At 39.4% G+C, this 14,128-nt stretch overlaps 2 protein-coding genes across 2 annotated transcripts; one reads left to right on the plus strand and one right to left on the minus strand.

Annotated features, from left to right (window-relative positions):
- Positions 1-1,394: 1,394 nt before the first annotated feature.
- Positions 1,395-6,428, plus strand: LOC109988380 (tyrosinase-like). The gene is made up of 5 exons (XM_029278458.2): positions 1,395-2,273; positions 2,913-3,129; positions 5,262-5,409; positions 5,513-5,694; positions 5,887-6,428. The coding sequence occupies exons 1-5, from the start codon at positions 1,449-1,451 to the stop codon at positions 6,207-6,209; spliced, it is 1,695 nt and encodes a 564-aa protein (XP_029134291.2). The 5' UTR covers positions 1,395-1,448; the 3' UTR covers positions 6,210-6,428.
- A 670-nt stretch (positions 6,429-7,098) lies between these two features.
- Positions 7,099-14,000, minus strand: chordc1b (cysteine and histidine-rich domain (CHORD) containing 1b). The gene is made up of 11 exons (XM_020639881.3): positions 13,812-14,000; positions 11,261-11,310; positions 11,126-11,182; positions 10,799-10,956; positions 10,410-10,510; positions 10,084-10,142; positions 9,299-9,369; positions 8,953-9,058; positions 8,654-8,773; positions 8,490-8,552; positions 7,099-8,380 (listed from the first exon to the last, which is right to left on the minus strand). The coding sequence occupies exons 1-11, from the start codon at positions 13,873-13,875 to the stop codon at positions 8,207-8,209; spliced, it is 1,023 nt and encodes a 340-aa protein (XP_020495537.1). The 5' UTR covers positions 13,876-14,000; the 3' UTR covers positions 7,099-8,206.
- Between the last annotated feature and the right edge of the window lie 128 nt (positions 14,001-14,128).

Below are 14,128 nucleotides of genomic sequence, written 5' to 3' on the forward strand. Positions count from 1 at the left end.
AGACGAGGCATCACTGTTGAATTTCAAGAGTGAGAATGGTCTTGGAAGTGATCGCATTGCGCCCTCTAGTGGGGACTGGAGCCTACTATTTGCAATCACGGGCTTAACTGCAGGCTATTGCCTTGAGAATATCACATGCAAACAGTCTCACAATCATGAGACCAAAGGTTAGAAGTCATTCGGTCGCAGGTGTAGCTAGTCATATGAGATAGTGATTCAGAGAGAGCTTACAAACGTTTATTCAGAGGAGTCAGGAAAGTGTAATACCTTCTGGCCTTTCCCAAAAAGCAATGTATAAATGTTAACCTCACATAGTCTTACCCTAGGCAACAGCTGGCCTTTATTATGGTTCTCCTATCAGGTGGTCCTCAATAAATCCTTTGTTTTTAGTTCCGGTGTCAGCTCATATGGTGGGTGTAGTAAATACTACTACTAATATGTAGTAAAGTGGTATCACATGAAATTAAGTAAAAAAAAAAGTTAACTTTCCCAAAAAGTAGAGATTCTGAGTTGATAGATACGGTATATGTACTTTATTGATGTCAAACTGGGAAAATGTGATGTCAAAGCATCAGGTTATCATATAAAAAAAAAACAGGAAAAACTTAATTATAAGTCCTAACAAATAGAAAGAAGTATTTTAAGATGGACATTCAATTCAATTAATTAAATAAAATACAATTTAAATTAAAAAAATAACCAGCTAGTTTTACCATTTTGAGTTTATACATGCCACATTTTGCGATTGTAAAATCTTTGAGGCTTCATATTTAAATGTGAGGGGCCACTAAGTTCATCCTATATAACTCTATGATCCTAGGGTTGTCATGGTGATTTTCATACCATAATGTCAGGAAAAACTGTTTTCTTAAGCCCTATTTGTGGTTGTGTGTGTGGTTGTGTTTGAAGACAATCCTTGAGGTATGTGCCTCTTTTAATCTGTTGACCCTGAGTGGAAAGTTAGACCACATAATTGGCAAAACAAATCTCTGTAAAATCATAAAAACGTCAAGCTATGGGCTGATATAGATCTCAATACGACAGTTCCTACAATGTTTTATTTGTCCTTGGAGATTTAATTTTTAATTTTTATCTATTCAATTCGAACATATAATGGATGTGGTAATATTAACAATCATCACCTCATTTGGCTCTAAATCCCCTGGAAAAAAAAACCTTCAATGAACTTTCATATAAGTAATGTTTTTTTTTTTTTTTCCCCTGAGGGAAGTCTGGCTGCGGTTTTGGGTTGTGTGCATCGAGGCAGTTTTGCCGCCCCTCACGATGTAAGCTTCACCCTGAGGTTAAGCGGCATGTGACTGGCTCAACAAAGAGGAGGGGGTGCCCAGAAAAAAAAAAAAAACCCTGAAGAATTTAAGGCATTGTGACTCACATGGGCTCTCCCACTTTGTGTGTTTGGTTCGTTTGCCAGGGACAGCTGTCCTGCTATGATGTGGTCCCTATTTTTTATTAGTTTTATATCATTTTTTACACTTTCCCATCAACAGTTTCCTCGTCTGTGTGCCAATCGGGAGTCACTTCTCTCCAAGGAGTGCTGCCCGGCCTGGGAAGGCGATGGCTCGCCCTGCGGAGTCAGCTCGGGCCGGGGCTCCTGCCAGGATGTGGTGGTGCCGGAGGAACCGGATGGGCCGCAGTACCCCTTCTCCGGTTTGGACGACAGGGAGAAGTGGCCGTTAGTTTTCTACAACAGGACTTGTCAGTGTGAGGGGAACTTCATGGGTTACAACTGTTTAGACTGTAAGTTTGGCTACTATGGGGAGAACTGTACTCAGTGGAGGGCGTCTCTGAGGAGGAATGTTTTTCATCTATCCCATGATGAGAAGATCAAACTTGTGTCCTATTTGAATCTGGCCAAGCAGACAGTCAGCAGGGACTATGTTGTGGCCACAGGAACATACCAGGAGATGGAAAACGGCTCTATCCCCATGTTTTCTGATGTGTCTGTGTATGATGTGTTTGTGTGGTTACATTACTACGTGTCCAGGGAGGCTCTGTTAGGCGGCCCTGGAAATGTATGGAGCAATGTGGACTTTGCTCACTGGGCCCCTGCATTCCTCCCCTGGCACCGTCTGTACCTGCTGCTGTGGGAGCATGAGATCCGGAAGCTGACTGGAGATATGACCTTTACGATCCCGTACTGGGACTGGAGAGATGCCCAGACATGTGACGTGTGCACAGATGAGTTGATGGGGGGCAGTAACCCCCAGGATCCCAGTTTCCTCAGCCCAGGCTCGGTCTTCTCTTCTTGGCAGGTAAACACAAACACACAGGAATAACTACTCCAGCTTCTTGAGGTGCAAAAACATTTCTCCCCCCTCTATTTTTTTTTTTTTTTTGCATCTCTAGTCCACAGTAGGCCTATTATGTAACAGTGTGACTTTCCAGTTGAAATATTGAAATAGGATTTAGTTCTAAAATATTGTCTAAAGCCTACACAGTCAAACATTTGTACAACATGAGATTGTAAACCTTTGTCCTAGATGGAAAAGTGAAAACAGAAATGGTTCAAGCTTTTGTCCGAATTGGAAAAGTATGATTAAAGTAGATGTTCCTCATAAACAGTATAACCTGTTTTTTAGATGAAAATGAATGAGACGTGCACCTAAACTTATTTTTAAATATCTGTTGTTTAAAGGTTTGTATAAAAACCAGCCTTCATGTGATTAATCTATTAGTTATCAACTAGGTATTACATCGACCTCAAACTAATTGATTTATCAGTCTGAGTGAAACTTGAATTAAAAAAAAAAGTCAAAGCTCTCTGATTCCAGCTCGTTTAATGATTAGTTTTCTCGTTTCTGAACTTCTCAATTTGCTTATCATTATTATTATAGCTTAAAACAAATGTCTCGTATACACTTCATTGTTGGGATTTGTGTTTCCATTGACAGGTACTTTGCTCCAAAGCAGAGGAGTACAGTCTTCAAGGTGTTTTATGTGATGTCACCGAAGAAGGACCGTTGCGCCGTAACCCTGGAAACCACAACCGTAACCTAGTTCAACGGTTACCGACTTCAGCAGAGGTGGCGTTCGCTCTCAGTCTGAGCAACTATGACACTGGACCCATGGACCGCAGTGCCAACATGAGCTTCAGGAACACTGTGGAAGGTAAGACAAGCGTGACAAACACACAGGGACACACACACACACACTAAAAGTCCTGCTCCTCACTTGGCTTCTTCATCATACTGTTTTCACTTCACTCTTGTTGATAGTACAGGGATGATCACCAATGCCAAAAAGACTTACAATCAGAAAAAAACATGTTTGTTTTAATAATAATGTCTAAATACAGTATAGGCCTATCTTATTTACCATAAGAAGCTGGTAAAATGACTTTACTGATGAATGGATATTTTAATGTAAGAAATACAAACCTTTACTGAAACTGTAAAAGCCTATCACTAAAATGTTATGATGCAGATTTCACAAAAATTCTGAACTCTATCTGGTGTGCACATTTTAAACACAAGAATCCTAGAGCTAATCGAACATTTTATTGAGTGAAGCAAAGGTCAGATGAATACAGTTTGGATAAATGGAGGATTTTTCTGGATTTTCAAAATGCACGTACAATAAAATATCAATCAGTGCATCTTCTCGCAGACCACACAAAGAGAAAACAAAACGATGTAGTTAAATCATATTACATAGTTGATTCAACCACAATGGTAGCGGAAATATTTCCCCTATTTTAAAAATGGATACATGAAAACAGACACTTCCTCAATTCCATTCATACATTTTGATTTGGTAACAGGTATACTGTATTTGGTAACTCTATATAAGTATAACTGTATAGCTATTTAGAGGCTCCAAATAGCCATCTGTTGTTTTTCAATTCTGCAGCATTTGCATTAACAGCTCTACAGCAAAACTGCACAACCTATTTCTAAATTATTTATACACAAATTGGATTTGATTATCATGCCACTGAGGTGCTGCAGAATCAGGCTGTAAAAACAACATTTGATCTACCTATTCAGTTGATCCATCAAACTTGTCAAGAAAGAATGAAGAAAAGTCCTCAGGAGTTTTGTTTCGAGCCACTCGATGAATGAAAGCCCAATATTCACTGTACTCCCTCATCTGTGTCATTCATCTCTACCTGTCCTGGGGAGATATGAGGTGCTTTAGCTAAATGCTAAATTATGGTCACGAGCCAGCAGCTAACTTAGTTTCTGTTTTTGCAGCAAGACAAATAGCCTATAGTGTCATTTTTGAGCTTTCATTCTGGAAACTCTGATCTTCTGTGGCCAAAAAACAGCTCCATAAGAGAATTGCATGTTACCTAAAACAATACATGACGGTCTCAGACAACCTAATTTGCAGCAGCTAACATGCTGTATGTATGACCTCACTTACTCCTTCTCTTTAATCTGCCCTGTCAGTGAGTCTCTCCACCCACTCTATTGCCTCCAACAAGCTTCAAACATAAGATACTTGAACAGTAAATCCTTTCAGGGATTCGTTGAATGTGACATTTAGTGGAACGGAGGTCAACAATAAACAAAAGGACAGTTGTCCATTGTTGATATCTATTTTAATGATGAGCCTTTTGTGCATCACACACGTCTGCTGAGTCTCATGTGATTGCTGCTAACACAAGGATGGGTTAAATGAAAACTGATACACTTGTTTTTTTGTTAAATGTGAATTCCCTGCAGAACTATCTGAACAAAGTGCAAACCCCAAAAGGATTTTATCGCCTCCCTGGGTTACTTATTTTCATTCTTAATAGAAAAACAAGTAATCTGTTTGATGAATTATTTCCTAAATGCACTTTTTTTTTTTTTTTTTAAGCATTCATCTTAGTTCTCTGTGTTTCCAATGCAAAATCACAGTTTGGTTTTTATATCGTCAATGAAAGACATCTCTAGGTTTGGCAGACTATGTTCCCCCTGCATCTTTTTTTTTTCCAATTTGTTCTGATTCTTTTTTGTCCAGCCTTTGAATCTGTCTTATTACGTATTTCACACTTCCCTAACTGGCTCTGTGGGCCTGTAGTCTTAATGATGGAGCAACAGTAACCATCACAAGTGTTGTAAAATTCACAACACATTTGTGCAACAACTTTACATCTTCTACCAGAATCTATAACACAGTTTTTTCTGCAAATTTGCAATGTTTAGCCCCAGCTCACTGCTGCTCGACAGTAATTTGTTCTGTCTACATCAAATTCCTTTGCTTCCCAAACAACTGCTCGCTGAAATGCTGATTTCATACTTATCGTCTCGCAGGATTCGGGGATCCTCAGACGGGGATAGGAAACAGCCCTCGTTTAAACATGCATGCTGCTCTCCATGTTTTCATGAATGGATCCATGTCTTCAGTGCAGGGCTCAGCAAATGACCCCATATTCCTTCTCCACCATGCTTATGTTGACAGGTTAGGCATGCATGGACACATTCATGTTTTGTATTTAAAGTACACCTACACACTTGGCACCAAATAATGGGAGTGCGTTTCTTTTTCTTTTTTTCTCTGGAAGTATTTTCGAAGAGTGGCTCAGGAGGCATAACCCGTCTTCTGCACAGTATCCAGAGTCCAATGCTCCCATAGGACACAACGCCCGATACCACATGGTGCCCTACCTGCCCCTCCGCAGAAACAGAGACTTCTTTATTTCAACCAAAGAGCTGGGATATGAATATTCAAATCTGTTAAATTCTAGTAAGTGGCACTTCCTGTTTTTCTACCTGAATTGTGTTATACTTGCAATTTACATTTACTCTTCCTCTGCATTATCAAAATGGTTTTTTTTTTTTAAATCCTATAAATCTTTACCCAAAAAGAATTCAAACTAAAAGTAAAGTAAAACATGTTAGCTACATTTCTGTAACAGCTTTTGTCTTTTATCCTCAGACCAGCGGATAGCAGAAGCCATGCGTCCTTACCTGGATGAATTGAGGAATGTGTGGCCCTGGCTTCTGTTTGCCGGGCTCATGGGAGGAATTTTAGCGGTGTCCCTGGTTGCTGCTTTCCTAAAGGTTAAACAGCGATACCAATGGCGACCCATAGGGGATTGGAACAACCCCTGTTCATACTTTACTGCCTACTTATTCAAACTTTTCCGGATCCCAGAGAAAAAGCCAATTATCTTGGACAGCATCACAGAAAAACAACCACTTATCCTGGGCAATGTCACAGAGGAAACCAGCGCCCGTAACTACCAGACAACTATATGAAGGCACAGACCACCCTATATGATAAAGCACATATATATGAATATTAATTTCCTGAGCACTGTGAATTATACATTATATTGATGATTGTGATGACCCTATTATCTTTGTTAATGGCACTGTATTTAAACTGTATTAAAAGTGTAAAAAAAAATATGCATGTAGCAACTTTTTAAATGGGTTATATTAAAGGCACATTCCACCCACAACTTGTAACTTGTCAAATTGTACCGATTAGACAATTTCAGACATGGTCTGTGGAACTTATATGGTTTCTGTCATAATGACTTTCCACATTTATTCTCTTGGGTTAAAGTGGATTTAGCTTAAAAAAAAAAAAACATGCTCTGCAGTTTGTTGCATCAGCCATGGACGCAGGGTTAATCATATCTTACATGCTACTAACTGCCAGAGTAACATGAAGTCTTCCATTCTATTTTTCAGAGGACCTGAGGGACTTTTCTTGTGTGGGAGTCAGATGAACCGCACTATTTGGCTACCACCAAATTGATTGTTTGTGCTGCGAGACATGCTTGTGGAAAGAAAAAAAAACTGTGATCATGTCTGCATAGATGTCAATGTCTGAGACATCTCTTCAGAATCCTGACACAGTTCACTTTTCTAAACTTAGTCTTGCATAATATTTTTCCAAAACTTGATGACTTTTCATAGAAGAAAGCAATTCCCATGTTGCTTGCGGTCTGAAACGTTTGCTTGACAGGTTGCACCTACTTGAATCCAAGAGAAATGTTCTCACTTGACAAGGTCATAATTGTTAGATGAGTTTGGCTCTTAAGTAACCTCGTAAAAAATGTTGTCCACATTAGAATCATATGCATTAGAAATACTGACAAGGGATAGAAATCTGTCACATACACACACACATCAGCCATGTTTTTAAAAAAAGTTCAACACAGAAGTTTATTTTTGGTAAGATGAATTGGTTCCATATTCATTATCTCCTTACATCATGGCCTCATTCAGCCAAATATAATTCATACATTCCAATCCTTGAGACATGCTGCCTAGCAAGGCATTTTCAATTGTACAGTACTTGAGTTGCTTAAAATACCTTGTGTTCAAATGGCATTCTCAGATATACAGTACATTCTCATTATTAAAACTGCGCTTTATGTTGACAAGAAAATAGATAAATAGAAGATTGGATCATTTTGATGTTTAACTTGTACAAAATATACATCAGATATAATCATGTAAAAAATAAAAGAAGAACTGGAGCAATTAAGAAAAACAACTGAGGAAAGGTTTGAGTGGGAATGAAGCTGTAAACCTGATTCTAAGAGCCAGAGGGAACTAATTGATTGGGTAGTACATATTTTATTCAGAGTAAACTTTTTACAAGCTTGGACACCTTGTAATTCCAGATTTTTTACTCAAACTACAGAAGCTTTATCTGACATGGGTATATATCTGTGACAAAGGCATTTATGCAGAGCAGTGCGATCAGGTAAATGAAATGTAAAGATGGAATTAATCTTTAACCCAACCATGTTGAAATAGAAACCAGTAACAACTGTGGTCCACTAGATTAATTGTTGTGACTAGTCCATATGAAAGGTTTTATGGGTCTGAGATCAAGCGTGGTCAAACTGGGCTCTCATCTAACTGCATGGGTTTATTTTCCCAATGAATTTCAGTGTAAATAACAAGTTTGTCTGACTTTTATTAAAGTGAACTAAAAGTTGGTGTTCCCTTAGATATCGTTCAGTGCTTGAGTGAAAAACTGTTTAAAAAATACTTTTGTGTCCCTAGCATTCCAACATACACGACAACCAATTAAAAAGGTCCAAAACGTTTGGAAAACCAGACAAAAGAAATCAAGTAGGATGACATGAAAGAATGAAAGGGTAAAAAGCAATGTGACTTTAAAGAATGGAGGCCAAAGTTCAGACTCGTTAAAGATTCAAGGAATGGACTGCACGGCCTTGGATTCAGCTAAAAATGAACTCTATGATTGCATTTTAATTCCTCATCATTCATCATTCATCTTCATCTTCGCTTTCACTCTCCTCCTCTTTCTTGTCACTCTCCTTGGGAGGGGGGACGGGGGGTGGGAGGTCCAGTCGAGCCCACGACATGGGCTCGGACTTCTTCATGACAACCTCGATCTTTGCAGCCATCATGTTCACTGCACTTTTACTCACATCTATCACCTGCAAAGAAAGAAGAGGGTGTGACTCGGAATGGTTTGGTACACAGATCGTCTATGTTGTAGATGTGATGAGACATTTTACATCTGGTTGAAAGTGACGCGATACTTACTCCCCACAAGCTGATTTTCTGCGCAAATTCCTTCTCTCCCTCAAATATAATATGGATATCGAGCTGAAAGACAAAAAAAATAAATGTGAGATTGTGAAGAACGCAATTAAAATATAAGCCCTTGAGCTATGGACGGATATCTGACAGACTAGGGTATCCCTCACCGATGTGCTGTTGGCATCCACAAAGCTCAGCTCTGGGACACCATTCTTGGCGTAGATGGAAATGATGACCTGTGCCCCGGTCTGGTGCCAGTCAAATCGACATGGAACTACTTTCTTACCCTGCAATATTATAAAAAAACAACAACATTCAAAACATTACTTGATACACTCATTCAGCCAGATTTTTTTATAAGGCAGAAGTGTTTGCAACAAACCACTAGATGGCGTCACAGCTGAGGCTCTCTCCTGCAGACTTTACACACACAAGCCATTGCCTGCTGTCAAACAGGAACACCTACCTCATCTTTTTTCCTCCATAGATGTGTCCCCTTGAAGCAGCCCTCTTGAGAGAGGAAAGTGTTGAAGTCTGAGGTTTTCCGCTTACAGCAGCTCCAGTATTTCATCCTGTAGAGGCCGGAAAAGAGATACAACTGTTGTTGTTTTTTTTTTAGCAGTTAGTGGTGAACTGTCACTCAAAAGTGCTAGTTAACAAGACTAACAGAAAACTTAGAGATATGGCCCCTGAGCTTCTTTTACAGTTTCAAGGTTTATCTGTCCTTATTCATGTAGATGCAATGAAAAGTTTAAGGTTTTTAACCTTTTACTTAAATATTCTAAAAAGAAAAGTTGTTAAGAAATACTGACCCTTCATGGAAGATAGGAAAACCAGGATGTGATGAGCACACTTCTGAGTCGCTTGCAGGTCCATCAAAACTCTGTAGATAATAAAAGCTAAGATCAGAAGAGATATAAAAACTACAAATAGGGTTGAATTGCACATGTATGGCACTTCAGTCTTTCACAACTTGTACTGTAATACTCTGATTCAATATGCATCACAAAAAACGGTTTTAAAAGAGTTCTCTAGTACTCTTATTTCTTTGTAGATGAATGGAGAAATATTTCTGTGATAGAAGTGAAAGGACAATTTTCTGGGAATGGGCAAAGACAAAATAAAAGCTCTATTTCTTTCCTCTAGCAAGACCTCAATTGATTAATCAACTAAAAGCAGGCAGTCCTTGAGAGAAGATCTCAAGGCTTTCAAGATATCTGTTAAAGTTTATTTATGTAAATCATCAAGTCCAACTCCAAGCTTCTTCAAACCCTAAGTCAGTGCAATTTTTCATTACAATTTGTTCTGTAATCGAGGGGTTTCTGCTATGACAGGTCCGATTAACTTGCAGACTTTTTTCTTGCTGTGCATTTGTCTCAGAGCAAATGTGGAGGAGGATGAGGAAAACAAGCCAGAGCGGAACACTTCAGACTTAAAATACTTAGCACGGATCATTATGTTGTATTTGACTGACCTCTATTTTGTGCAGATCCCACAATAAAAAAAATAAAACATAGCATCAATTAGACGGAAAATATAACAAAAATGAAGCTGCGGTTCCTGAAGCCCTGCAGACAGTAATGTCACATTCACCTACTTTAGTACATCCTCCATTTTTACAAGATGTTCCGATCTTGATCTCGTCACTTTCTTCCTCTGGAAAGACGGAGAAATGAATAAACACAGACAGATAACTGACACCAATACGAGCATCTTAAAATTGCATCTGCAGTTATGATGAGTTGTCCTGTCGGCTTTAACTCCCAAAACCACGACGTGAATGACACAGGTGACGGCTAATCCCCAGCGGCTGTCCCATTAACTTCCAGAGTCGACATGACCTTCCTGTCTATTTTAACAATAAAATGATTGTAGGCCATTTATAAAGAGAACAGCAAGGGTTTGGTATGGTTCTGTACTCACCTTTCTCTTCTGCTGAATTTTCAGAAAGTTTGAGTTTCTCTAGGGCCTGCTTCAGGGAGGTCGAGACTTTATGCTGCAATCTCACCATCGGCTCGTCAGGACTAGAATGGCAAAGACAAAAATCATGAATAAAAAGAAGAGAAAATGAAGGAACAAAATGTATGTTTTATTAAAGGTTTGTTAATAACTATTTTGAAGGTAAACTGTCATTTGAAAAATACATTACTGCCAAGATCTGTTTAAATCAGGCTTCTGAAGCGAAGCCCGTCTAAAGACCATTAGATGATTTGAAAAGAGTTTCACTTTCTTGGTAACTATGGCCTCATCAGTCGCTTCTGCTTCTTTAGATGATAAAAAATAAATAAAACTGTTAAAGCCTGATGTGCAACCTTGGTCTGCGTATCGCCTCCTGAGGCATTGGTGCGGAAATGATGTACTCGTTAAACTTTGGTTTTTGGTCATCTGTGTCCTTGTCTCCTGGTGATATCACATCTGGTTTCACCGGCTCAGGGGGCTTCTCCTTGTTGTGAGGTCCTTTTGTACAGCCCTGTACACGAGACAAAGTCACTGCATCTGACTCACAGGAAATGAGAGTCATGGCCAATATATGGCCACAGGAAAAGGTGGCATTCAATGCTTATGAAGACAATAAACAATGGAGAGCTGACTATGGGGGATTAAAAGTATGGATTAAAAAATCAGGAACAAATACTTACAACAATGCTTAGAAAGTCGGAGAAGTCGGTAGTTCTTCTCTTGCAACAGGACCATCCCTGGAGAAAGTCAGACAAATAATTAGTGTGACCAGAAAACAGTATACATTGAGTAATTTTTATTTTCAGGAATCCTACCTTTAAAGCATCATGGAATACTGGGACTCCTGGATGATAGGTGCAGCCATCTGGGGGGGGGGGGGGAAGCAGAATTGCAATTCATTAAAGGGAAAAATCAGTGGTGAGATAAAAAGACTGTGGCAGAAAATGTACACATGAACATTTGCCTTGAGAGAGAAAAGTAATTTCTGATCGTTTTTTTTTTTTTTTTTTTTTTTTAAAGCAACAGATAGAAAATTCACAGAGTATGAGAGACATTTTTTTTTTGCAATATTTTTTTTGAGTAACAGAAACAGCTTTCTTGAGACGTTTTCAAAGGATTCTGAACTCTTTCTGCTCTGTGTTACTTCTACATGAGCGATGCCCGGTGTTCCTCCCCCCCCCCCGACCCCGACATTAATGTGTGGAACACTCTGTACGGACTTGGACCAGCAGTGTTTGATGTTGCCTTCATGTTTTACCTGTCAAAATTACTTTGTACAGACTGAGGTGCTTCAAGTTAGCTACAGGAGTGAAACAGTCCCCCTGAAGCATCTCCAAAATGAAACAGCAAAAAGTTTCACCAGTTTGCCTTGAATTGCAAGTACATCATTTTTTTCCTCTACCCAGGAAGTTGCCCTAAAAGATACATTAGTGTGAAATGAATAAAAAAAATAGCTGTATGACACTATAAATCAAGCATGTTTTTTTTAAAGTCTACTCTAAACTTTGCCCCCTCCATGCTGTTGCCTTAGAGACACCCCTCTTAGATGCCCCTAAAGGTAATGCTAATATAGTCCACTGTAATGAAAAGAGACATCTGATTAAAATGCTAATTTAACCTGACTTTTTGTGCATTGCCAGACATCCAATGTTATATAACTGGAAAACAAAGGCAGGCATTTTAAACACAAGAGATACAAAGAAGTCATAAAGGTTTCACCGTGGGGATGAAGCCAACAAAAGCACTTTGATGGTTCAATTATATAGAGATCAGTGAGTGATGTGAGCAAACTTTACAAGTAAGGAAACTAAAAAATAAGGAATGATCTATGGAGACATGATCTATCCCCCTACACCACTTCATATATATGAAACAGTCGTCTTGTTGGGGTAATTACTTTTTGAAGTACACAGGCTTTCCTGAAGAAAACAGGATAATAATTTTGACAAATCACTGAATGTTGTGGAGGGAGAAAAAAAAACACCTCCACTATTTCTCACATAAAACAAAGATGTCAAAACCAAAACCTTCAAACACTAACTGAAGCCTGACTTTGAATACTGGGAAGTGAATCCCTTTCCCCACAAATAGTAAAGAGTGACATTAAATATGCATGTTTTCTTATGCAGCTATTGTTACAGCAAACAGTGTCAAGGATTTGCCCACTGTTTTTTTTGTGAGAATAAGCACTGAAAACCAGTATGACCTTATCTGTCAGATTTAGTTTTTTTTTTTTTTTTTAAACTGACAGCACACAGTGTGGGTTCAGAAAACACTTCCATGGAGCCCTTTAGTCGTAAGGAAAAAGTAGCGTTAATATGAAGTTTACAAGTTTTTCATCTCTGCATGCTTCAGCAGGCAGTCAAGCAATACATAGACCAGGGGTGGGCAACTGGCGGCCCCCCCATCAACCCTCAACGTGGCCCTCAGGTTATTTTTTTTACACATCAATTATTTGAAAACATGACAAAATCTGCCATGAAATCATGAAACCCAGAAATATGTCCATAATAATATTTGATCTACTTGTATATTTTGTATTCTACAATGTGGCCCCTCTGGCAGTGAGAATTAAATGAATGTGGCCCCTTGCTGGGACCAAAGTTGCCCCATCCCTGACATAGACCTCTGTGATTACAAGCTATACTTACTCACTACGAGGATTACACTAAGTTAAATCAGTTTGAAACGAAACTTTCTCATGTCTGTATGTAGTGGGGTTGGGCACAGTAAGCAGGCTGTGATGGGCTTTTAGCATTTGGTCTCACTCTCACTTTAGTTTAGCATTATTTGTGTCAGCTTACATTATATAGAAGCTACGTAACAAACCATACAAGTGACCATTTGAAAGACATGACACTTGAAGTTTCTTCCCTTTAAAAAGCCATGCTCACTGTTCCTCACCATTCTGTAGAGCTGTTCCTCACTGTATGCTAAAAAATCTATTTAAACGACCTGTTTAGTGATGTAAATGGATATCAAACATGCTATTTTTAAAGTATTTTCTACTGTAGCTGACTTTGAGGGGCTCACAGTGTGTACACCTTACCCGGGACAATGGCTCTTCAAAGGCTAATGTTACTCTCTAACCTGCTAATGCTTGAGCATAACATGCTAACAACGTCCTGCTCTCTCTGTCACAGCAGGGCCCACGTGTCTTTAACACCCCCGAGTTATTAGCAACAACATTGTTGATGTTTTTAAGTTACATATATGTGGAGTCCAGTCAGCTAGTAACAGGTTAGCAGTCTAACATGGTTACACCTGGCCTACTCGTCTAGAAATTTCCAGAGCGCCGAAGGTTTAACGTTAGCATGCCAGACAAGTTACAGGACAGCGCGATAGTTGACCCAAGATACTACTCACCGTCTGGGTTGTTTTCGGGATCAAATCGCTGTCCACATGCTTTGTTGTAACACAGAGCAGACATAGTGGCGACTGGAGTAAGTTTAATAAACGGCTAACTACTGGAAGCTTCTGTGTTGTGAGATACGGAGCCGCCTTAGTAGAAGTCGGCTGCTGCACATTACACTGGCCTCACTTCCGGATGTTGTCGGCTAAACTCGGCAAAGTTCGGCGCTCGCCCAGCCCGCCGCCTCCAATCCTGAGAGCGCTCAGTGGTCCCGCACAAGCGACAACTGATGCTGACCGCTTCCAAACTTGGCGCTGAGCGACATGTTCTT

This window comes from Labrus bergylta, chromosome 14, assembly GCF_963930695.1.
Source record: "Labrus bergylta chromosome 14, fLabBer1.1, whole genome shotgun sequence".
Lineage (NCBI taxonomy): Eukaryota > Metazoa > Chordata > Actinopteri > Labriformes > Labridae > Labrus > Labrus bergylta.